The sequence below is a fragment of the Rattus norvegicus genome, chromosome 18 (genome assembly GCF_021556685.1).
Source record: "Rattus norvegicus strain SHRSP/BbbUtx chromosome 18, alternate assembly SHRSP_T2T, whole genome shotgun sequence".
Taxonomy (NCBI): domain Eukaryota; kingdom Metazoa; phylum Chordata; class Mammalia; order Rodentia; family Muridae; genus Rattus; species Rattus norvegicus.
In genome coordinates, this window is record NC_141551.1 from 57506917 (window position 1) to 57532500 (window position 25584).

Here is a 25584-nt window from a genome sequence, read left to right on the forward strand (position 1 = left end):
GTTGGAGACTTTCTTCATGTATAGGGAGCCTTTGTGAGAAGTACAAACCCCAGATAGGAGCCGTAAAGTCCTAGAAAACTTCCTTGCTGTAGCAGATCTGCCAAACTCAGGCAGGAAGCTAGAGCTGCGAGGCTCTCCTGATAAGGGGAGCAGAGCTCTGAACACCAAGGAGTACTTGTTCTGGGAGCGGGAAGGGAGCAATGGTTGGTGATAGACTTGCATCAAAGGGGCCAGCAGCATGGTGACATGGTCTGTCCTTCGTCTCTACCTAGGTGAGTTTGAATCCATCCAGAATCTTCAGAATGACTTGAGCGGTGAGTAGAGATCATGTCAAGCCCGACCTCCTGTCCTTGGGTCAGCTTCTCTATTCTTTTGCCAGGAGCTGACTGCCCCAGTTGCAGGCCCTCAGGGGTGCTCAACTCTGCCTGTCCTTACAGCATCTCAGCCCGAGGGCTTCAGGGAGGCCAGGTCTGGTGGGACCTGGATGGAGCGGAAGACCATGGGCTCCAGACGTTCCAGCAGTTCTCTAGACTCCAGCCTTGAGGATGAGCTCATCTCAGCCTCCTCAGACAGCTATCACCTTCCAGAGCCTGATGACCTCGATGACCCGGAACTGTTCATGGACCTAAGCACTAGCCTGGAAGAGGATGAGATGGAGCACTTTGCCCCCATCTTGGCTTTTCTAGATCATGAAGGCTACACTGACCACTTCAAGAGCCTCTATGATTTCTCCTTCTCTTTTCTTACTTCGTCCTTTTACAGCTTCTCTGAGGAGGATGAGCTAGTGGCCTACCTAGAGACTTCAAGGAAGTGGGCCAAGATGACCCACAGGACGTGGGCCCATGCCCGGCTCTGCTTCCTCCTGGGCAGACTAAGCATCAGGAAGACCAAACTTTCCCAGGCCAGGGTATACTTTGAGGAGGCCATTCGAGTCCTTGACGGGGCGTTCGAGGACCTCTCCCTGGTGGCTGCTCTGTACATCAACTTGGCAGCCATCTACCTGAGGCAGAGGCTAAGACATAAAGGGCCAATCCTGCTGGAAAAGGCAGGTGCTCTGCTGGCCTGCCTGCCAGACCGTGAGTTCAGTGCCAAGAATGAGCTTGACGTGGTGACTTATGTGCTTCGCCAAGGGATCGTGGCGGGGAGTGGCCCTCTGGAGGCTAGGTCCTGCTTCCTGGCCATCCGGTTGCTCCTGAATCTTGGCCGGCATGAGGAAGTTCTGCCATTTGCAGAGCGTCTGCAGCTCCTTTCTGGACACTCTCCTGCTTCGGAGGTTACAGCCACCATGTTGAGTTCTCTGTATGACAAGAAATATCTTCCACATCTTGCAGTGGCCTCCGTTCAGAAACGTGGTCCCCAGAGTGCCCGGGGGATGTCTGTTGCCATTTGGCAGGCTTATTTGGTTCTCCAGAATGCCACAAAGATCCTGGGTGTTCCTTTTTCAAGCTGGTGTGAAGTTTCTGCACTGGCCTGCCCAACCCTCAGGCAGGCCCTGGCTGCCTGTGAGGAACAGACTGACCTGAACATCCAGAGGACCTTGTGTCTCCTCCTGTCCAAAATGTACCTCCAGCACAGGTCTCCTGATGGTTCTGTCCAATACCTGAGTCAAGCACATGTGTTAGGGAAACTCCTGGGTGAAGAGGAAGCCTTTGAATCTTCTCTCTGTCTGGCATGGGCTTATCTCTTAGCCAGGCAGACGAAGAAGGCTTTGGAGATCCTCGAACCGCTACTGTGTTCCTTGAGGGAGACAGAGTGTGTGACCCAGAGGGGAGTGGTCCATAACCTCCTGGGACTGGCCTTTCAAGATGAAGGTCGGACAAGCAGGGCAGCCAAGAGCTATCTCCGAGCTTTGATCAGAGCTCGGGAGATGGGGAATATACGTAACCAGGCTGTGTCTATGGCCAATCTTGGTCACTTGACCCTCAAGTCCTGTATGCAGCAGTCAGCCAGGGGTTATCTCCTGCAGGCTGTCCGACTGTATTCTGAAATCCAAGCCAGCAAGGAGACAGATATGGAATTGGTACAAGTGTTACTCTGGTTGGGCCAAGCTCTGGTGTCTGGACACCAGCTGGTCCACAGCCGCCTTTGTTATGAAATGGCACTGCTATTTGGCTTAAGGCACCGACACCTAAACAGTGAGTATGTCCACACTGCTGGGAGCACTGGAAAATGACACGTTGGTGCACGCCATGCCAGTATCTCATTCATGTCCCTGCTTTATGTTCAGGTCAACTTCAGGTCACCAAATCCCTCTGCCATTTCTACAGCTCCGTGTCCCCAAACCCTGACGCGTGCATTACCTATCATGAACACTGGCTGGCCTTGGCTCAACAACTCAGGGACCGGGAGATGGAGGGGCGGTTACTGGAGTCCCTTGGGCAGCTTTATAGGAACCTAAATACATCCAGGTGAGTCCCTGCTTGAGGGAGGAATGGTATTCTTTCTCTCAAGAATCGCGTGTCCAGATGCACACGGTATGTGGATAACATGTTGGGAAACCACAGGTCCTGCAGCTGTCAGCAGCACTACCGGTCGGTTGGGAGCTCTATGGCCTTGAGCGAGTTATACCTTGGTCTCCTCGTCAGTCAGAGGAGGATGATAATGGTGTTTATCATACAGTACTAGTGTCAGAGGTGAATGAGTTAAAGTGCCTGAAATTCAGACAGTCTCTGTAAAGGTTACTACTTTCTCTTGTGTCTCTAGTCTATCCTGATTGGCTGAGAGGACATAATTCAAAGGGGCCAGTTATACTTGGGGGCCAGTTATACTGTGAAGGGTCCCTTCAGGAGGTCTTCATTACTTAAAGACAATTAGGATTTGAGAAAGGACACAGAGTATTTATAAATGCCATGAAATGAAACAGGGATGCTTTTCTTTTTGGTTAAAAAAAAAACCCACTTGATTGGAACCTCGTCTTTAAAGTGGAACTGGGACTAGGGAAGTCAAGTCTGCTATCACCTGTGTTCAAAAAAAAAAAAAAATACACGGGGGTGAAGGGTGGACTTAGCACTTGGTTATGTGAGGAAACTGTATACTAGTACTTTCTTTCGGGATTTATTTATTTATTTATTTATTTATTTTTTGGTGGTTGTCTTAGTCAGGGTTTTATTGCTTGTGGGTACCATGACCATGGCAACTCTTATAAAGAAAAACGTAATTGGGGCTGGCTTACAGTTGAGAGATTTAGTCCCTTGTCATCATGGAGGGAAGCATGTCGCCATGTAGGGAGACAGGATGCTGGAGAAGCGGCTGAGAGTTCTACATCCGGATCTGCTGGCAGCAGGAGGGAATGAGACACACTCAGCCTGCCTTGGCTTTCTGAGATCTCAAGGTCTACCTCCAGTGAGACACACTTTATCCGCTAACATCATACCTACTCCAGTGAGGCCACACCCACTCCAACAAGGCCACACCTACTCCAACAAGGCCACACCCACTTCAACAAGGCCACACCTCCCAATAGTGCCAGTCCCTATGAGCCTATGGGGCTATTTTCATTCAAGCCACCACAGTGCTCTCCGAAAAACCTTCAGTTTTGTAAAAGTATATCCCCAGTATATCCAAGTATCTCTTAGGCTATTGATACGCAAAGTCTCCTCACCCACCTCACCTTGCCTCCTGCTGGAGTTCTTTGCTCACACCAGTCTAGGGCCACCTAAGATTCTCCTTCACTGATGGTCAGCTTGCAATTCTGTCTCTAAAAACCTCTCATTTCACTTCGCAACAGATTTGTGTCTTAACGTTAGGATCATAATTCTTACTAAAATCGAGTGGGGATTCTTCTAGTGTTGATCAGAGAGACATTTGCAGGGAACACTAATTCAAGGCTAGCTTTTGCCTTTTAGACACTTCCCTATTTTTCCCTTTTAGACACTTTCTATTGCTGAGATGAAATATCATGCTCGAAAGCAAGGTGGGGAGGAGAGGGCTTATTTGGCTTCTACATCGTAGTCTGTCATTGAAGAAGTCAGGTCAGAAACTCAAACAGAGGGAACCTGGAGGCAGGAACTGATGCAGAGGCCATGGAGGAGTGTCGTGTACTGGCTTGTTCCTCATGGCTGCTTTCTTGTACAACCCAGGACCAGCAGCCCAGGGGATGGCACTACCACAATAGGCTGAGCCCTACCTCCATTAATCACGAATTCAGACAACTCCCTACAGGGTTGCCTACAGCCCAATTTTTATAGAGGCATTTTCTTAAGTGAGACACCTTCCTCTCAGATGGCTCTAGCTGTGTCAAGTTGACACAAAAGTAGTGAGCACTGGTACCATGGTAACCGTGGGCATGTAGGCATCAGACAACAGTTAATCGAATGGTGACCTTCTCGTTCGCTATGTATTTCTCCCCACTCACTGTATTTCTTCCTGTTCCTGTTCTCATACAAAAACATCTTCTGAGCTTCCCACTCCCTTTGCCTTTGGTGCCAGCGAGAGAATTTTGACACACACAGCCGTGGGAGGCAAAGGAATGCCTGCCCAGCCTGTCCTGCCTCCATTCCTACAAACTCTAGGAGTCTGGATGCCTCTGGACAGAGCTAAGAGATGGGTTTCGGTGACATTTTGAGATGGACTAGAATAGTCACATGCATCTGGAACTGGGCTTTAGAAAGCCAGATTCAGGAGGCTGGAACAAGGATGCCGAGTTTACTTCTGACTCATCGTTGCCTCTTCCAACTGTGTTTCTGGTGTATTTTCAGTTTTAGATTATTCCTGTGTGTCCACCTTCTACCTGACATCCTCTGCTCTCAGCTCTGGTTTAGTTGTCAAAATTAATGAGATTTTTGGCAACAGGGGTTGAGGGAGAGACAGAGAGAGACAGAGAAGAGAGTGGGCAGGCAGAAGGAGAGAGTATGAATCACTGTTCTTTTTTTTTTTTTTTTTTTCCGGAGCTGGGGACCAAACCCAGGGCCTTGCGCTTCCTAGGCAAGCGCTCTACCACTGAGCTAAATCCCCAACCCCTGAATCACTGTTCTTACATCTAAGAACAAACAGTGCATCATCAGCAGGTGACACAGAAGACACATGAGTGGGGACCACAAGAAGATATCAGCTACAAACTGGGACAAGTGGCTGGAATTAGGAGTCTAGAAACCAAGCCCTACTGGGACCTAATAACATGTCCTTAACAAGCCATTTGTCTTGGTTGCTGTGTTCATAGAGTCAGGAATCTTCCAGATGATTCTGAGACTGGCTAACTATATCAATCTGACACTGGCTACCAGGCTCCTAGTGCCTCCAAAGAGGCTTCATTCGCTGAGGCAGATCCTTAAAGCTACCAACCTTTTAGATAGGGCCATGGAGACAGGGACCTAAGGGCTTTTGCGGGGAGAAGGAGCCTAGAAAACTCCAAAGAATGGTCGGAGTTCTTGTAGGCAGATGTTGTATCAAGTGCAGAACTAGGCTGTGGGCTCCTGCAGGCAGCTGAGTGATAATGGGGTTTTAGCCCACGGGATCATTACTCTGTGTTACTGGGTATACTGGTTTGCTGCCCTGCATGCTGATGCCGAAGAGAGAGAGGGGTGTTTGTTGCAAAAGGAGACGGTGCCTGGATCGCTCAGGGTTCATGTAGGGAAAGAAAGGAGTTTGGAGGCAGGCTTTCTAGTGTTTGGTGACAAGGTTAGTGGGAGTTCAGGTGCCATTCCAAATGGTCTCTTTGATCCTGGCCTATGCAGTATTAGGTGTAAAATAGCATGGTCCCCCTCCTTAGGGAGTACTTACCAATAAGAAACCACGTATTGAATATAGAGTAGGACAAAGTGACTGGTCCCCAAATAAGGAATGTAGATTCCCACCCTAAAATTAGTTACTTATAGTAAAAATGAATAAAATTAAATTAAACCAGCATTGAAGATCATGCATGGGAAACAAGGATCTCTTTGCAAGTTCCTATGCCCCAAATTCTCCAGAAGTAACTATTTAAAAATTTAAAAATAGCAACAAAAAGCTCATGTATATGAAAGATTATATATCATGCTCTCTATATTAAGTTCTTGGTATAGTAGGTATATGCATACTTTAGTTACATGAAGAATTATGATAAAACCTCTATACAATGCAGTGATAGGATCTGTTCCTGAGAAAGCATTTTATTACACCATAAGAGCCTTTCTGATGTGTCTATGGTTAAGAGTTGGGGAGCCTCATCGTTAGGAACAAAAACACTCAGAGTAACTGTCTCATGCAGCCTCCGCTGTGCGAGTGTGCGTGTTACCTGTACAGGCTTCTATTCAGGCAGATATTGCTCATTTAGCACCTCTTCGTAACGGCGTCATTGAATTTTGACCACATGTGATACGGCTGAGCCTTTACAAGTTAATTTGCAGCTCAACATACATTTTGGTCTTTAGCATTCTCATGTAGCTGTGTTAAGTCTCATTGCTGTCAAACTGCCAAACATCTTCAGCCCTGGACTCTTCAGCAGCAAGGACTGCCCACCCTCCACTCTCATCTGGCATCGGAAGCCACACACCTCCTGTGTATCCTTGATACTAGGTACAAGTGGGGTCAGTTTCGGGACTGGTTTTTTTCACTCCCTATGGTGTTTTCAAGGATCATTTATGCCATGGATGTCAGTGTCCCATTATTTTTACCCCCTCCCTCCATTTGTCTGTTTGTTTTCTGTGTAACATTGTGTGGCAGTCAGGTACTTCCCCTCTTTAAGTGGGACCTGGGGATTGAACTTAGATTGTAAGGCTTGGCAGCAAGAGCCTTTACCTGCGGAGCCATCTTGCTGGCCCACTAGTCATTATTTTTGTCGCTGTGGCTATGCCACGTTTGCTTAGTCATTCCTTAGTTGACAGACTTGTGGGTTGTTTTTACCTTGCCGCTTTGGTAACTAATGGGCGTTTGTGAACGAGTAAAGATGGGGTTGTAGTTCTCTTGAACTGAATTTTGGATTTCAGAATTACAAGTGTTCGTAACTTTGTTTAAATGTTTGGGGAAATGCAGACTGTCTTCCAAAGAGGTCGCACCATTTGATATCCCTATGAGAAATGTGTGATGACGCCAGTGCCCCCATGTCCTCACTGTATTTGTTGTTGTATGAGTTTCATTTTGGCCATCCTAGTGGGGTGAGATGGGATGGAATCTCATTTTTCCATGGGGCTTTTAGTTTGTGTTTCCTTAGTGACTGAAGATATTGAACATTGTTTCATGGGCTTTATATGTTCTTTTTGGAAAAATGTTCATACAAGTCATTTGCCTGCCTGCCTGCCTGCCTGCCTGCCTGCCTGCTTATCTATTGTAGGCTGGTGTCTATATGCAGGTGAGGGCTGGCACAAGTTAAGGCAAGGCCTGTAATTGGACAGTGAGAAAGTGGGGCGGGCACAGAGTTTTGGTAAGGGGAGAGAGAAGAGGAGGAGAGGAACCAAGATGGAGGCAGAGGATGACCCAGATCCGTGTGGCCTTAAATGACCACAGGTTGTCATGAATATTTCTTAAGGGATGGAATTCTATAGGTCAATTTATCTTATCTAGGTGGGAGGTTTTTTTTTATCATTATCAATTGGTTGTAAGTTTATAGTGTGGACATTTTGTGGATTGAGAATTTAATATACATCTGATTGCTAAATTAAAAACATCTGGAGTTTTGATTTCAATGGGTTGCTGGGAGTTGGTACTATAACCATTTGGGAGCAGTTGCTGGGAGTGTGGCAGAGTCAGTGGCAGAGAGCTGCAAGAGGACAGCCGCCACTGGGATCAGAGTGGGTCTCGGAACTGCGGGGGACCAGCAGCTGCTGGGATCTCTAGAGTCCTGATTTTACTGGGTTTCAGGGAATGTGAGCAGAGTTTGAGGCAGAGAGCCAGCTGGGAGAGGGTGGCCACAGCACGTAGCTAGCAATAGGGGTGGAGAGACTGCCAGGGACAGAGAATAGCTGGGGGTAGCATGGCATGGTGCCCTAGAACTGGCCACCACTGAGATGAATGTCCCTGCTAATGCCATATGTCCTAGCTGGCCAGTGAGGGTTTGTGGTTATTTTTAATATTTACCTCAATATCTATCTATCTATCTATCTATCTATCTATCTATCTATCCATCCATCCATGTTAATTAGGGTTTTACTGCTATGGACAGGCATGACCAAGGCAACTCTTATAAGAACATTTGGGGCTGGAGAAGGCACTAACTGCCTTTGCAAAGGTCCTGAGTTCCTGAGTTCAACTCCCAGCAACCTGGTGGTGGGTCACAACCATCTGTAATGGGAGCCAATGTACTTTTCTGGTGTGTCTGAAGACAGCTACAGTGTACTCATATAAATAAGAATAAAAAAAGAACAACACTTAATTGGGGCTGGCTTGCAGGTTCAGAAGTTCAGTCTATTATCATCAAGGCAGGAACATGGCAGCATCCAGCAGGCGTGGTGCAGGAGGAGCTGAGTTCTACATCTTCACCTGAAGGCTGCTAGTAGAATACTGACCTCTAGGCAGCTAGAACTAGGGTATTAAAGCCCACACCCACAGTGACACACCTACTTCAACAAGGCCACATCTACTCCAACAAGAACACACCTCCAAATAGTGCCACTCCCTGGGCCAATCCATCACTGTGTCTGTCTGTCTGTCTGTCTGCCTATCTATCTATCTATCTATCTATCTATCTATCTATCTATCTATCTATCTATCTATCTATCTATCATTTATTTGAGTCGGGGTTTCTATGTATAGCTCTGGCTGTCCTGGAACTCCCTCTTTAGAGCAGGCTGGCCTGAAACTCAGAGATCCTCTGGCCTCTGTCTCCCAAGTGCTGGTCATACGCCACCAACACCTGGCCTTTCGTCTATTTAAAATCAGTCCTTTGCCTCTTTATTGTTGACTGCAAGACTTCATGTGCTCTGGATGTGTGTGTTGCAGACATTTTCTCTCAGTCTTGCTTTTTGGATTGCTTTGTTTAATGAATTAGGCTCTTTACGATGGTCAATCTTGGATGTCACTTTAAGGCAATTAGGAAAGCACACTTCTGGGTGTCCTGGGAAGGGGGTTCCACAGAGACTTAATTAAGCTGTGAAGGCCCACCACAAATACCAAGGGTAGCATCCCATAGGATGAGGTCCAGGTGAAATAAGGGTATGGGGAGAATGAAATATTGTTCTCTAGAGAATAATCAACCCCTTTTTATTGCTAGGAAGTTGGTGATAGTTTTCTGTTTAGTTCCCAAGTCTCTCTTCACCTTTCTCTCTTTTTCTTGTCCTACTAACTAGAGATCGGATATTTTTAAAAAATCCTTTAAAAAGCTGATTTTCCATCTTATCCATTTTCTACAGTATGCCATTCTCTGTGTGGCTCTGCTCACCTGTCTTGCCTGCTTCCTCTACATGCTTTGGTTTTACTCCTCTTTGGCTAGTGTCTTCAGGTGGCATTGACTTATAAGCAGGTATTTCCCCCTGCGCTACACTTTATATCATCCCTCAAATTCTGGTATATTGTGCTTTTCTTTTTTATTAATCTCAAAGTATTTTCTAATATCTTTGTGATTTCTTCTCTGACCTGTTGGCTATTTAGGAGTTTTTTCAGGTGAATTTCCCAGTTTTTAGAAACTCTAACTGGTGCCTAATTTGATCCCTCTGTGGTGGGAATATATATTTCGTATTAGTCTATTCCCCTCAAAGTTTTGAGAGTTGTTTTATGGCACTGCATGTGGTCTATTTGCAGGATGGTCTAGACACTGTAGACGAATGCACTTTTTGCTGTTGTTAGGTGTGACATTCTCTGTAAATCATCTCTTCTAGGTCCGATTGGTCTGTTTCATTATAATGGAATTCCACCCTGTTCTTTATTTTTATCTCCACTGCTATTGTTTGGTACTGGGGATTCACTGGGGCCATGTGCATGTTGAATATGTGTTGACCCACAGAACTATATCCATAGTCCCTGGTTTCCTTCTTGCTCCAAGTCTAACTGTCCTCTGTGTCATTGAACAAGGGTTGGTAATATATCCAGTTGTCTTGCTGAATTGTCTAGTTCCTCTTCGGTTCTGTTAGGCTGGTCTACACATCATTTGGGCTCTGTCAAACACACACACACACACACACACACACACACACACACACACACACGCACACACTTTTGACTGAAGTGTTTAACCCATTCCTGGTTGAGTAAGCACCCTCCTTTGTGCACCTACAGGGAGGCTTATGTGCCCTTTTATCATTTTTCTGCTTGTTTTCTGTTGTCTCACATCCTTTTCGACTTTCAATTCTGCTACCTCTGCTTTCTCTCATGTTAAATAGATATTTAATGGAGCACTGTATTATTTCCTTCATTACAATAATTTTCTTAGCGGGTTTCTAAGGATCGAGAGTACCAGATTCACCTGTATCACTTGCAGGACTTTCTGAGTGAGCGCACAGAGCTCCACACATGCACATGGCCTTCATTCCTAGAGAGGCTGGCTCGTGTGGACGTGGTATCCTCCACTTTTGCCTTTATGTGCTTTTGCCTGTTCCTCGTGTGTAGTTCCTTTTAATGATGCTGAGGATTGAACCCAGGGCTTCACAAATGCCAAGCAAATGCTCTACCACTGAGCTACATTCTTAACCCTAGATTCCTATTTGTCCCAAATATTTTCTTTCTTGTAGAAAAATTTTAAATCCTGGCTTGGGGTTTCTTCCCCACCTTTGGATATTGAGTTCCCGGATAAAAAACGCACACACATCCTTTACAATAAGCCTTAAGCAGCACAATAACTGGGCGACTGCCTACCCTCCATGCTGTTAGAATCTATTTTCCAATCGATAGCCCAGAGTTATTGATTACTATTTACTATGTTCCATCTTGCCTGATTCCAACTCCCATTGGGCAGCCCTCAGGGCCACACTCTCTTGAGCCTTAACCCATGGTGGCTTCTCCTTCCTCCTCTCCTGTTCCTTCTTCTCCTTCATGCTCCTCTTTCATAGGCCCTTGAAACCTAAACGCCACTCATGTTTCTTCTGCCCAGCTATTGGCTGTCAGCATTTTTAATTCACCAATCAGAATTAACTTGGGGGCAGGGTCACAGGGGTGACTGTAGACTCCAGGTCTTAGGGGCCTGCACTTTGCATTACAATAGACAGTAAAAGCCAAAGCCTTAACATTCTTTATGTCAGACTGTGGCAATGTTCACTTATCTTTCTGATTTTTTTTTTTGAAAACTGCATAGAAAAGAGGGTGTTTTAAAATTCCATTAATTAATTGAGCTTTGGGGAATCCAAACTCATCCTGAGCCCTGTAGCAGGGTTCCCCAGAAACAGACTTCGAGGTTTTGTTTGATGGTTGCCACAGGTCTGGGGTGAGCAGGAAGGATGAAGGCTAGGCGAGGAAGCATCAGGTGTCCATAAGGTGAGATTCGCACAGACTTTCTGGGGAAAGGCTTATTGTGAAAATTCACTGCTTATGTTTCCGTTGGTTTCCTCCAGACCTGGACTTTCTGAGATCTCTGCTCCATTGCGCTAGAAGCAGAACCAGGTTCTTTAATTTTTTAAAAGTTGTATTTGTTTTTATTTTATGTGTATGGGTATTTTTCCTGCATGTGTGTCTGTGCACTATTTATGTGCCCGGTGCTTGTGGAGGCCAGAAGTGGGCCTTGGATTTTCTGGAACTGCAGTTACAGATGGTTGTAAGCCTCCATGTGGGTGCTGGGAACTGAACTCTGGTTCTCTGGAAGAGCAGCTGATGCTCTTAGCCACTGAGCCATCTCTCCAATCCTTGAGGCTTTTGATTTTAGTATACAGTAGTCCCAGTTTTCAAGATCTTCATTTAAATTCTTTGGAAGAAACATTCGCCAGCCATCAACATTGACTTCCCCAGGATTCAGAAGTACTTCCGGTGTCACAGGAAGCTCTTGCAGACGGAAAGGTTATTGTTCTTTTGTGAAGTAGCTATTTCGTTGGAGAACGTGCAGGAATGCCATACTTGTTTAGCATTTATAGATCAGCAATCCTATAGAGAGGAGAGCTTTTAAAATTAAAAAGAAAAGGACAGAGAACAAAGATGAACAGGTGTCGCCACACCCCGCTGGGTGTGGTCACTTTTATTCCTCCTGATGCTTCCTGGTAGCTTAAGTGAAAGTCAAAGAGTCTTATGAAGTTCTGACTGTCATGATAAAAGAGCATAAACACATGCATCTGTTGGAGAAAATTTCCTCCTGGCATTGGTACCCAGGAGGTAGCTCTTAATATCACAGACCCCTGGTTTCTGAATGAAAAAAGGACTAAAAAGGAAAGGCCATGACTGCTTCTTGGTGTGGTGGAGAAAAATGTTTACTGTGGATATGCGGCACATGGCCAGAGGCAGACACGTCTGGGAAAGTCCAGAGTGGATATGACCCTGAGCCACGTGGGGAGAGAGGGAGGGGAAGAGAGAGAGGTGGGGAGGACCAAGTTCAGCAGCCAGGAGGCCAAAGGTACAAAAGGGGTAGGTAACCAAAATGTCTGGATTATATAGGCAAGAGCCTCTGGGAGAAGGGCTGGAGAGTTCAGGGTAGAAGGCAGGTATACCAGCCATACCCCATAACCGCTAGGGACTGAGGGATGCTGGGAAAAACTGGAGGTCTGGCCCACTTTGGTAGGTTAAACAGGCATCTCAGGTGCTTGTCTCGGGTTTGAAACTTAACAGTTCTCAACCTTCCTAACGCTGACCTTTTAATACAGTTCTTCATGCTGTGGTGACCTCCCCAACCATAAAGTTATTTTTGTTGCTGCTTCATAACCGTAGCTTTGCTACTGTTACGAGTCATAATATAAATATCTGGTATGCAGGATATTTGATATGCAACCCCTAGAAAAAGGTCATCAAGGGGTGGCTGCAACCCCCCAGGTTGAATACCGCTGTCATGGACAGATTTCTTCAGCTCCTCTCAAAGAATTTCCGTTCTCACCAAACTCAAGGTAAAGCAAGCAGAGTCAGGCTCGGAGGAGAAAAGGGTTCTAGGGAGGGGTAAGAGGGTCTGTGTGACAGAAATCATCTATGTAAGACATTTGAGGAGAGTCCCGAGGGCTGAGTATGATGCTTGGGAAAAGGCGAGTGCTAGCAAGTGGCATTTCTGATCAAGGGAATAGATGCGAAGGTCATGTGAGTAACAGGTGAACAGATGGTGACGATCATGGCGACTCAGGCAGAGAAGTCCTTGGCTGAGAAAGGATGCAGAGTTGGGTAGGCTATGGGGATTGCATCTCAGCAGGCCTCTGGACGTACAGTAAACATCCACAAAGAAAATACTGGGCCAGCAGAAAGCTTCTATGGAACACGTGTTGTTTTGCTGAGCAGTGCGTCTGTTTCAGGGTAACTGCATGTAGCAAGAAGCTGTATGGAAGCTGAGTGCTAAAGTGGTCCAATGTGTTACCCGAGGCCCCCGGTGGTGGTTGTTGCCAACAGTTGGAGACTACGGCAGTGTCGGAAAACTTATTTGGTTTTTATTTTTTGAGGCAGAATCACCCAGAGCAGGGTGACCTTGAACCTTTATTCTTCTGCTCCCACCTCAAAAGTGCTAGGGTTATGAGCATGACCCCTCACATTAGTAAGCTTAAAAAAAAACCAGTCAAATAGTACATGTTTCAGGGTTCGTGGGCCATATGTTCTCCATCAGCGTTCTGCCACTCAGCAGCTGTAGTGTAAAAACAGCTCTGGGCAGTACATAAACAATGAGAGTGGCTGCGTTCCAGAAAAGCTAACTAACTCATAAAAACAGACGGGAGGGAGTGCTTGGCACGCGGGTCAGACTTTGCCACCCCTAGTCTATTGTCCATGTACTCAAGCGCTTTGTATGTGCTGTTTTCTCTGCTAACAACCCTCGCCCTAGATAAGGATGGCGCCTTAGGATTCCAGGGTCGAGAGTGGCTTGGTTTTTTATCAGCTCTGTCCCTCCCTGCTGGAGGCCAGCGTCATCACACCGCTTGGCTTCACTGGACTTAGCTGAAATTCTCAATAGAAGGGGCTTTCCCTCTTCTGTCTTCTTAGTGGTTATCATCACTAAATTAATTGATTTTCCCTCTGGTGTTCAAAATGGGAGGGGGTAGTAGGTTTGTCTCACTGGTCAGTACCTACAGAGTAATGTTCTCTCTGCCTTCCAGGAGACAACTACATTGGAATGAGACCAAGGGTTCAGTCTCCGAGTGGTTGACACCTTCATGGATTTTGTTCTTGGTCTCAACCTGACACATGCAGACGGTGTCAGTTACGTTTCTATCACTGTGGTTAAATGCCACAACCAAGGCAACTTATAAAAGGAAGCATTTAATAGGGCTTCAGTTTCAGACGGTTGGAGTCTATCATGATAGAGTGGAGGCATGGTGGAGGGACCACTCACATCGCAGAACTGCAATGGGATGGGTGTGTGTGTGTGTGTGTGTGTGTGTGTGTGTGTAGAGTGCACTGGGAATTATGGGAAGCATTTGAAGCCTCAAAGCCCTCCCTTGGATCAGGCCCCACTACCTCTGCTAATAAGGTCACACCTCCTCTAACATAAGACCTCCTCTAACAAGGCCACACCTCCTCTAACAAGGCCACGCCCATCTAACAAGACCACACCTCCTCTAATAAGGCCATACCTCCTCTAACAAGGCCACACCTCCTCTAACAAGGCCACACCCCCTCTAACAAGGCCACACCTCCTCTAACAAGGCCACACCTCCTCTAACAAGGCCACACCTCCTCTAACAAGGCCACACCCCCTCTAACAAGGCCACACCTCCTCTAACAAGGCCACACCTCCTCTAACAAGGCCACACCTCCTCTAATAAGGCCACACCTTCTCTAACAAGGCCACGCTTCCTAATCTTTCCAAACCATTCCATGAGAATTTAGGACCAAGTATTCAAACATATGAGCCTATGGGGGCATTCTCATCCAAACTACTATACAGATCAACCCCTTGTGTAGGGTTCAGGAGGACCTTGTGACTTTATTGGATCACTCAACAAATAATACTTTTTAAAATCATTTCCTCTGGTCCAGCCACGTAGCTAGAAATCAGATAAAGGCATTACAGTCCCCGAGCTTCTTATGCTCACAGAATAGTAAAGAGAACAGAAAATGGTCACCATCACAGTCAGAGAGTGTGGTAAGCACATCCAACATAGTAGAACTAGAAGGAGGGAGTGCTTTGCAAGCAGCAGGCCCTTGTGGAGACCGACTAGTCCCTGCATGTGAACCTGATGCCAGTGTAGGATTGGTTCCTCCTAGCTTTTCTTTTATTCTATTCTGCTTGCTTCTGGGGACCTCAAATAAAAACAGCAAAACAAGCAACAGAAAGAAGAAAAGCGCCTCCAACATTTGGTTTCTAATATAACTAATATGACTAATCCCTAATTCTTCTGCAATCCTAACCAAAGAAACAGCTGCCTTTGGTATGTCTGCACTTGATCTCAAGGCTGTGGTTCATTACCACCCGTTTTTACAGATGAGGAAAGCTTTTCTCAAGGTTTGCAATCATTTATGTCCTTAACAATTTCATTCTTTTGTAAGTGGCAAAGGGATCAAAGCTTTCCGACACATGATAGCTAAGTCAGGAGTTCAGTAAGGGGTGCTTGAATGCGTGGCTAGACCTGCAGCATTAGATTCTGGTTTAAACATGATTTATTACATGGCCACAGTTCCTTATGCTTTCTGAGCCTTAATTTTCCATTTTCATTTACATTTATTTGGTGTGTGTGTGTGTGTGTGTGTGTGTGTGTGTGTGTGTGTGTGTGTGTGTGGTGTGGTGGTGTTATAGCATGCCTGTGATTGGGTGTATGTGGACCTCAGAGAACAACCTTCAGGATCAATTCTCTCCTACCCTGTGGGTCCCAGTGATGGAACTCAGATGTTCTGCCTTGGTGACAAGTGCCTTAACATGCAGAGCCACCCTTCCACTAGCTCTTATTTTTTTCTTCTTTTGTAAAATGGCTACAGTAGTAGTAATACTGCTCCCTTGGAGCTAATGTGACGATTAATTGAGCTTATGGGTACAAAGTGCCCAGGGCACGCTAAATGCCCAGTCAACTCTACCATACCTTGCCACTGCCACCCTCAATGAGCAGCAGAGAGTTTCAAATAAGGTTTTAGAAATTAGAAATGAACGCGGGAATTTGGGAGTGCTTATTTTCTTCCTTGGGGCATTGTTTATCTGTAAAACCAGCTAAGCACCTTGCTAGTTTAAAGGTCTATGGCTGGAGAACGAGAGGATGGCATCGAAGGTGCCCACCCCTCCACCTGAACAGCCGTCTGCAAGTAGGACTCTTGCTATATAGCAAAAGGACAGAAGGACCACTGGAGGCTAGACTCTGTTAGAGGTCAGGCAGGGTCACCCAGGCAGGGATGGCAGGATGCTGTCTGGGAATACAGATGTGCTGGTGTCACCTGGCTGCCGTTCATCTGTTTGGACAGGGAAGAAGAAACAAGGCCTGAGACCCAGAGTGTGAACTTGGAGTGTGAACAGGAAATAGGGTTAAAATGAAAGTGGGATCAAGACAGGTCAGGTAGAGGACTCACATGAGTGAGTCAGTGCTAACCCAGAATATATATATATATATATATATATGCGAAACCAGGTGTAGAGCCTTCAGGTAGTGGCAAGAGGATGCCAGGTCATTTCAAGTCAGTCCTGTGTGTGACACAACATAGCCGTTGCATTTATTATAATGGGTGGTAAGGACTGATTAAAATCTACCAAGGCGGGGTTGGGGATTTAGCTGAGCGGTAGAGCACTTGCCTAGCAAGCGCAAGGCCCTGGGTTCAGTCCCCAGCTCCGAAAAAAAGAAAAAAGAAAAAAAAATCTACCAAGGCAGCTGAACACACCTCCCAGTTTAGACTATTAGCGCACTTTAAAAGAAGACAAATGTGTGTCTTGGTGAAACCCTCTGCTCATGTGGAGGTCTCCATGTTTTATCTCCCACTCCTACCCTGGGGGGGTGTTTATCTTGGAGAGAAATGCTTAACTCTTCTCTCCCTGGCAAAGAAGCAAATGTCTACTCCGTGTGTTAGCCTCTGAGAATCTAAATCTTGTTCCCTGAGGATCTGGAGACAGAAACTCCAGAGCAAGGACATCGAGGACAGTAAGTGATAATAAAAAGCACAACAGGAAATAGGATCAAGATGAGGTTTACGAGTTCTGTCTTCACCATTCATTCTGGTCAGAATGAGGAGTGTAGTGGAGCCAGGCCTGGACTGCTTTACCTCTTTGTTCAGATTTGCGCCGAGAAGGTCAGGCCTTCCTGTGTTTTATGAGGACTGTGGTTTCTACCCAATCAGGGAGGCCAGTGGCTGGCACAGCGACGCATGTGGCTTCTCAGCTTTCAGCATTGTCCCGACTTCAGATTTGAAATACTTGAGAGAGTCTAATGTTCACCCTGGAAGCCAGTCATCTTATGTCAAGGGCAGGGCAGTAGGGACAACCAGAGTTCTTTCCTACATGGGCTGAATACCTGGGCACTCTTTTTCAGAAAGCCCAAAGCTGCGTCACTGCCAAAAAGGGTCAGTGAGCACCAGTCAAGGCAAAGTTTGCATCCCTCATTGGAAAAAGGGCCTGACAGCTGAGTTGTCTGTGATGAGCTGACATAGTAATCCATTTTCCATTGCTATTGCAAAACCTTTTGGGTTAGGCAATAGGGCATGGTGCCATCATCACTCCAGGTCTGGCATAGGCCTACTGGTTAACGGTACCACACTGGCAAGAGTGTTTGGTGAGATAAGAAACCAGACCTATGCTGTTTCTTCAGGACAACTCAGCTCTCATCAGAGCTAACCAAAGTCCCAGGAGAGCCACGTAATCTCTTTTGTGAACAATGCCTCAGATAACTGGTGATCCAGTTACCTTGGATTCATCTTATAGGCCTCACTACCTTTCAGCTTTGCTACAGTGGAGATCACACCTCTAACCTTTGTGAGTCAAACTGTATAGAAAGCACAACAGATAGGAACGACGCTCAGTGCGTATGCTTCTTGTGTACACATTTGCAGTTGTGGCCGATAGCATTTGGTGTTTCTAAAAGGTGTATGTCCTAGACTTTGATGCAGGGTGACCATAAACTGAGTGTGTTTTGGGAACTCGGGCCTATGGATTGTGGCTGTCATGCTTCCATTTAGTTAGTCCCAGGTACCTCTGGGAGTTTGGAATTTTCTGAAGCTCTCAAGGTAATATCAATGGGGTGGGGCCATGGGGTTGGGAGGTGGTAGGGGTAGGAGTAGGGGCTCACACTTTCAGAACTGTGGATGGGGCTCTCTGGTTTTGGAGCTGCTCCCGGTGTGTTGCACAGCCCTGTGAAGTCATCTCCCGTGTCTGGAACTGTTTCCTCTACAGCACTGGTTCTCAACCTTCCTGGTGCTGGGTCCCTTTAATACAGCTGTGCTGTGGTGATCCCCCCAAATATAAAATCATCCTCATTGCCACTTCATAACTGTGATTGTGCTACTGTTATGAATCATAATGTCAATATTTTTTGGAGCTAGATATTTGCCAAAGGGGTTGCAACCCACAGGTTGAGAACCACTGTTTCTAGCCCGTACAAAGAATGGGCTAGAACAGCAAATACTAATCCGAGCTGTACAGTCAAACCACAGGAGCTGTGACCAAGTGCTAGCACCCGGGTCATAATCCCAGTTAATCCAGGGCTCCAGCTGGTGTGACTGTACCACAGTGAATTGCATGTATTGGTTTAAAAAGTCCCCAAGTGACTCATGGCTGCTGGGGGTGACAGAGGAGGCCCTGTGGTCCCCGCTGTTCTCTGGCTCTGGGTCTTCACCACCACATCATTCATACCACATTTCTTTTTTAAATTCCTGTTATGGGGAAACTGTATTTTCTACATGACACATTTTCCCAAATCATTAAAGAACACCCACTAATTAGAGAGTTTCCAAATAATGAAAGCAGGATTAAGTACCATCTTTAAAAAAAAAAAACAAAAAAACAAAAAAACAGGCTGTTTGGATTGTTCTTCTTAATGAAAGGTCAATATCTTCTTCATGGTTTCCAGTTACCCACTATACATTATCTCTATGGCCACTCAGGCATTACGTTCATAGAAGTACATTTGTTGTCCTCCAGGGTGCTTATGTGAAATATACTGCGGTATAGTCTAAAGGTTGAGGGATGTGGGTTAGTAATGGTGGTCATGATATTTAAATGTTCATCAACTGCTTCCTACTTCCTAGGCACCAGTTTGAACGTTCTAGACGGATATCTCAGTCCTCGCAATAATCTTCTAAGGCAGGAACAATTAATTACATTCCCCTTTTACAGATGGGAAAACCCAGGCTTGGGTAAGAACTATCTTGTCTTAAGATCACACAGCCTGCAGAGCTGAGACTCAAATGAGCCCCTGCTCTCTCTGTGGTCTGCAGCAAGCTAGCTCTCTTCTAGAAACTCGGGTCTTCCTGTGCTGAGTGACCTCCGAGCTCTTGGGTTCTCCATAGCTCACAGGTCCACATCTTTCCTCAGGTCCCTCAGAAGGTCCCTCGCCTGCATCAAGGAGAGCCTGCGGATATTCGTCGACCTAGGGGAGAGAGACAAAGCTGCTGAGGCCTGGCTGGGGGCCGGGCGCCTGCACTACCTCATGCAGGAAGACGAGCTGGTGGAAGTGTATTTGCAGGTGGGTTGGCGGTGCGGCCACCTGAGGAGCAGCGGTACTCTCCTAGCTGGCTGGAGGCAGAGACGGAGAGTTTGTGGGGGTTGGGAGGAGGCAAGCCGAGCACAGAACATTTGTTGATAATAGTCACTTGAACTTGGAAGAGGAGTTGGGAGTTTGTTCAGTCTTGCTGCCTCCACTTGCCGGGATGGGTCCCACATCTCCAATTTCAGTCATTTATACATTAAGTGGGTCCATGGCTAAGTCCGTGCGCCCTCTTAAACCATTATTTATTTATTTTTCTTGTATTCCACTTCAAATCAACCCTTCAAAGACACTCAACTTTACATAATGTCTGAAATCACTGGCTTGACTCATTTTTAATGGCTTTCCTGAAACATATTAAAATAAATATTTAGCTATGGGAACAGACTGTTTATCTCTGCACTACTAAGAGCTCCCCAAGTCCCCCCAGAAGAATGTCCTCCTCCTACACGGGACTTTCAGATAGGTCACATCTGAGTCTCTTGACCAGCTTCATGGGTGGAGGCCAAGACCACACAATGGCTAAGGGTTTCTAGGATTCTGACCAGGTTCTCGATCCTCCCCGTGCTTGTCTCGGAACTCTGGATGACATTTTCTCTACCTTTGACAGCTATTTTTGTTCTATCAGGAGGCCATCCAGACAGCCTTGAGGTCAGAAGAGCTCTCCCTCGCTCTCAAGCTTTATGAAGAAGCAGGTGATGTGTTCTTCAATGGGACCCGCCATAGACATCGGGCTGTGGAGTATTACCGGGTGAGCCACTGACTTCCTACTATGCCGAGCCAGCCCTGGCACAACTGGGGGCAGCTCCACTGAACCCTCTTTGTCTTCCTTGTCTAGAACGCACATCTTCATCCCAGCAAGGGATCTCATCAACGTTACTCTTTGGCTTGAGATGTAAGCCTTGCTGCTACAATGTATCAGAGTAATTAGGTCTTTTGTGTGTAGAGCCCTTTGCAGGAGTAGCATACATAGATGATCAGAATTCTTAGGACTGTAGCTTTATGGACCATGACCTAGGGGGATGCATGGGTAGACACTATTAGTTACCTTTTCTGATGCTGGGATAAAAGGACCAAGACAATTTATAGAATGGTTTAATTTGAGCTTGTGGTTCCGAGGGAATATGTGTAACATCCTATCAGAGAAGTGTGACCACAGGCAGGGACAGTGGCAGTAACACCTCAGGCCTCCCATCTAAAGTACAAACAGGAAACAGAGAGAGCCCTCTTGAAATGATGAGTTTTTGGAGACCTCAGAGTCCATCCCCAGTGATATGCTTCCTCCAGTACGGCCATTCCTCCTAACCCTCCCCAGACAGTCATCATCTGGGAACAAAGTATTCTAATGCCTAAGACTTATGGGAGACATCTCACTACCACAGACACTAAGGGATGCTACTGTGCTTTTCATAAACATGGACTAAAGTGTATTTAAAAGCAGAAAGTAGTGATGTCTACCTTCAGTCCCGGCACTTGGGAGGCAGAGGCAGGTGGATCGCTGAGTTTGAGGCCAGCCTGGTCTATAGAGTGAGTTTCAGGATAGCCAGGGCTACACAAAGAAACCCTGTGTCAAAAAACAAAAACAAAACAAAAAAACCAAAAAAATACAACAACAATAACAACAGCAAACCAACCCCCCCAAACAAATAACTTAAAATGTATAACTCATCAAGTCATGATTTCATAGTTACTATTGCAAATGATGAAGCCAGAATGGCCAGGGTTAGCAGAGACATGAATTGTTGTTCATCATCTTCCTGACATCCGGGAAGTATTCGGTCCTAAACCTTTGCTTGTTTGGGTATGTACTCTGGGGTCAGTTGCCTGCTTTTCATCATGATACCAAGTGTGTGCTGGACACTGAGTGTAGGTGGGAGAGCAAGAAGCAGCCCACTGATAGAGGTGCTAATCTCACACGCATCCTGTGGATAATAAAACTAAGGCTCGGGGCTGGAAAAATGGCTCTCATTAAGAGCACCTGCTACTCTGGCAGGGGACCCGGATTTGGTTCCCAGCACCCACATGGCAGCTCACAACTGCCTTCAGCTCCAGTACCAGGGATCTAATACCCTATCCTGGCCTCCTCACATGCTACACTGAGTGTGGTACACATACATGCAGACACACACTCATACACATAAAATAAAAATAAACGAGGTTAAAAAGAAATATAAGGCTCGAAGATTTGGTGACAAGCTTAAACTTCTGGAATTATGGAAACAATGGAAATGATTATTTCCAGAACACTACCAGACACAGACACTGGCTCATACAAGTATTCCACATATCGCCTGAGGTGACCCCAGAGTTATTGGAAACTTCGGGAAGTCCCACACTGGGTGCCATATATTACTGGGGAAACTGGAGTCCCCTCTTTTGCGTGGTTAGTTATACTAATGAAAGGATTTAGAAATTGACTTATAAAAAGGCCCAAAGGCAGTTTTATTAGAGTTTAAGAGATAAACAGGACAGGCAAGCTATCAATTCTTGGCAGCATCAGGAGGAGAGAAACAAGAGGAGCAGAAAGCTACCTTGGTGGTCCGTAGCCACATAGGGAAGGGGAGGGCACTTGGTTGAGTCAAAGACTGGGAAAAATCAGAGCGTTAGGAAAGCGTGTCCCGGTGTTTCCCATACCTGACAGGAACAGAGAGAAGAAGGGAAAGGAATCGTTTTGTTTCTGAGTTAGGACTCAGAGAAGTGGCCAGGCCACATGGCCACATGGTCACATGGTCACATGGTCACATGGCTACGTAGTCGCATGGCCACGGCAGTGGCCTGGCAGTTTGGCAGTGCTGTCTGACGGAAGACCTCCAGGCAGCTGCCCTCGGGGCAGGGTTTCTGGGAAGGGAAAGTACATTATGTCACTAAGGGGACAATTGTGTTCTTTATCGTCTTAGCACGACTGTAGGTGACTGACAGGCCTGGATAGATGAACTCCTAGAGGGGGAGACAACTGTTTGTAATTCCCTAATCTTTGGAGCAGATCAGAATTCCACATCTTCATCCAAGGCCAGAGGAAGATTCTGGTCTTTAATGGGACCTCAACAGAGCCTTGATGTCCCCAGTGACCTCCAAGGCCATTCCTTCCTCAAGAGCTGAGATCTTAAACTCATTTAGGATTGGTCTGAAGTTGGGGAGTGAATATAACCCATTTGCACATGAAAATCTGGAGACCTCGTTTCAGAGTTGTTCACAGGAAGGGCTTAGTGTCTGTAGCTACCTTTAACCTTAAAATGGCTGCCGGCAGATGCTCATTCAAGAGGTGGTAAGATGCTAGAGCTCCCTTCTGGCAATCCTGGCTGGAGAGACAAGGATGACATGTCCTGTTTCTGGCTAAGGACAAGCAAGAATGGAACTGTTGAGTCAGGCAGTGGTGGCACACACCTTTAATCCCAGCACTCGGGAGGGAGAGGCTGGTGGGTCTCTGAGTTCCAGACCAGCCTGTTCCACAAACTGAGTTTCAGGATAGCCAGGGATACACAGAGAAACAAACCCTTGAACAAACAATCGATCAAAGAATGGAACTTTTGGATACTTTACTTTTGGATTCCCCATCCCTAAATTGCCTTAGCCAATCTCCTGTCTCCTGTCCTCATAATTAGGAAGTCGACTTTCTTTTCTGCTTGCCTCAATTTTAGAAGGTTCAGTGACCTCCAGTTCATAAACTAGTTACAGCTGGGCAGAGTACCAAGCGGAGAGCGAGTTGAGGAAAGGCAACATGGGAACACATGGTTACCACAGACCCTCCAGGAGAAGCCAGGCCTGGACAGCATGGCGTATCTGTAGATTAAGATCCCTGTGCCTCGGTTTCTCAGGCTGGGGCTGTTCCTTTAGCGAGGAGAATGAAGGCCCTGCGAACCGAGCTGCGGATCTTCAACAAGCTGACGGAGCTGCAGATCAGCCTCCGGGGCTATGAAAAAGCTTTGGAATTTGCCACTCTGGCTGCCAGGCTGAGTGTCCTCACAGGTAGGTGGGCCTAACCCATAGGTGCCCGGAGCTAGGAACAAACGCTACTTACCGATGGCTAGTGAAGCAGTGCATGCCAGCTTTGGACTAGGGTTGTGTGGGTTTTAATTCTAGGTTCAGCAGTCAGGGAAACTAACTGAGCAGGATCAGTTCCCACAAGTTTTGTTCTTCATCAACAGAGCACTATTCAAATGAGTGTCTACTCCCATTCGGTTACAAAAAGCAATAGTTGTCTATGTAACGGTGGCAGCACAGGGTGAGGCACACGTCCTTATTCAGAGGTCAGTGTTGCCAGTGCTGTTATATCACAGTTGGTAACATTCCCCTATGAGGTAAGTGGGTATTTCATTCTATGCATAGGTAATGTCTTTATTACATAAAGACTTTTTTTCCCTGAATTTTTAATTTGTTAATAAGTAGGCAACATATTCCCCTGTGGAGTAGAAATGCAAATGAAGGTCAAATTGCCATTAACCTAACTCCGGACATATTTGAAAGAGCTTGCCCTTACAGGGAAAGCTGGGGAGGAGTAATGTAAGCAGTTGGCAGGGAGGAAAGGCAAAATTAAAAAGACTGGAAACAAACTTCACCCTGAGCGTGTGTGTGTGTGTGTGTGTGTGTGTGTGTGTGTGTGTGTACACGTGCGCCAGTCTGAGGAAAAGCAGTCTTGATGAGCGGAGCCTTGATTGGTTGCAGGAGTAGATGGAAACCTCAGAGGTAGTTCTAGAAGGTTCTTCTGGGCATTTTCAAGGTCATCTGATACAGGAGGGAGTGGGTTTTATTGATTCTAACTGTACCAGAGGACTCTTTGCCCTTGTCCCTCCACTTTAACTGCAGGAAATCTCAGCAGAGGGTTGCTGCTGACCTCAGGAAAGGCCTGAGGGCCCGGAGCAGCTCAGTCTCTTTATCAATATATTGCTTCCTGGAAAGGAGCTCCAGGAGGTTGGGCTCACCTTACGCTGATGTCTCTGTGATTGTGCTTTCCCAGAGAAGACAATTTTCTCTCCATTGGACTGCTGTTATAATTTTGGCTTTTGGTTCTTTGAAGCTTAAAAGCAATTTTCTTTTTTTTAAAAAAAGATGGCATCAAATAGCTACCTTGTGATCATTCCAAAAGGCAGGATTGGACGAGGAGCTTTTGTTCTCGGCATTAATAAATGTACTTTGCATTAAACTGGTTAGTTATTAAAACCATTAACTCACACAAAGCTTCAGACACCTTAGGCCCTCAGCACACACAAAGCCACTATTGTAAAAGACAATGGGTCACTGTAGAATCCATGGGACTGAGAGTTGGTAAGGAGCTGAGATGGCACTGGGCTTTCTGAGGACAGACTTCATGGGGGAAGGACGGTTGCTATCCAGGGATCTTCAAAGAAAGGAATTCCTAATTACTTAATCAAGTTTGTCTTCTCATTCATCATAGCCCACCACTGTTTTTATGAGATAGCCCCCGCCCCTCCCCCACTCATGTTGAATCATCTCATCATCTGCACCACAGATTATTCTCTCCAGAAATCAGACATCCCAGCGTTTTGTGGCTGTCTTTGTAGCACGGTCTATAAGAGCAATGTTCTGTTTGTGGGATTCTTTAAGGAATTCATTGTTCTGGAACATCAAACCGCACGAGGGCAGGGGCCTGTGCCTCGCTCTTTTCTCTGCCCCTAATCTGTGGCATCTGGTAGACTCGGGAAGTTTTCTGGGCTGAAGGTGAGTGAATGGTACCCAGTGCTGGCTGCATGGTATCCCCAACTCTTGTCATTCTCAGGAGATCAGAAACAGGAGCTGGTGGCTTTTCACCGCCTGGCGACCGTGTACTTCTCTCTGAACATGTATGAGATGGCTGAAGACTGCTACCTGAAGACTCTATCCCTGTGCCCGCCATGGCTGCAGAGTCCCAAGGAAGCGCTGTACTATGCCAAGGTGTATTGTCGCCTGGGCCGACTCACTTTCTACCAGCTGAAGGTAAGAGGTTGTCTTCCATGATGGCTCTTTTTTTTTCTTTGAGAGCTACTGTTCAGCCATTCTTTACTGAGAGAGTTAGTGAGGGGACTTTGGA

At 46.3% G+C, this 25584-nt stretch overlaps 1 protein-coding gene across 6 annotated transcripts in view; it reads left to right on the forward strand.

The window, feature by feature from the left end:
* Sh3tc2 (SH3 domain and tetratricopeptide repeats 2) overlaps positions 1-25584 on the forward strand; it is a 61104-nt gene that overhangs the window by 33376 nt on the left and 2144 nt on the right. For all 6 annotated transcript variants that reach the window (XM_087592796.1, XM_087592793.1, XM_087592798.1 and 3 more), the window contains 7 exon segments: positions 273-314; positions 438-2135; positions 2228-2408; positions 19388-19538; positions 20188-20310; positions 23375-23525; positions 25294-25490. In XM_087592796.1, coding sequence (XP_087448922.1) covers positions 273-314; positions 438-2135; positions 2228-2408; positions 19388-19538; positions 20188-20310; positions 23375-23525; positions 25294-25490 — 2543 coding nt within the window.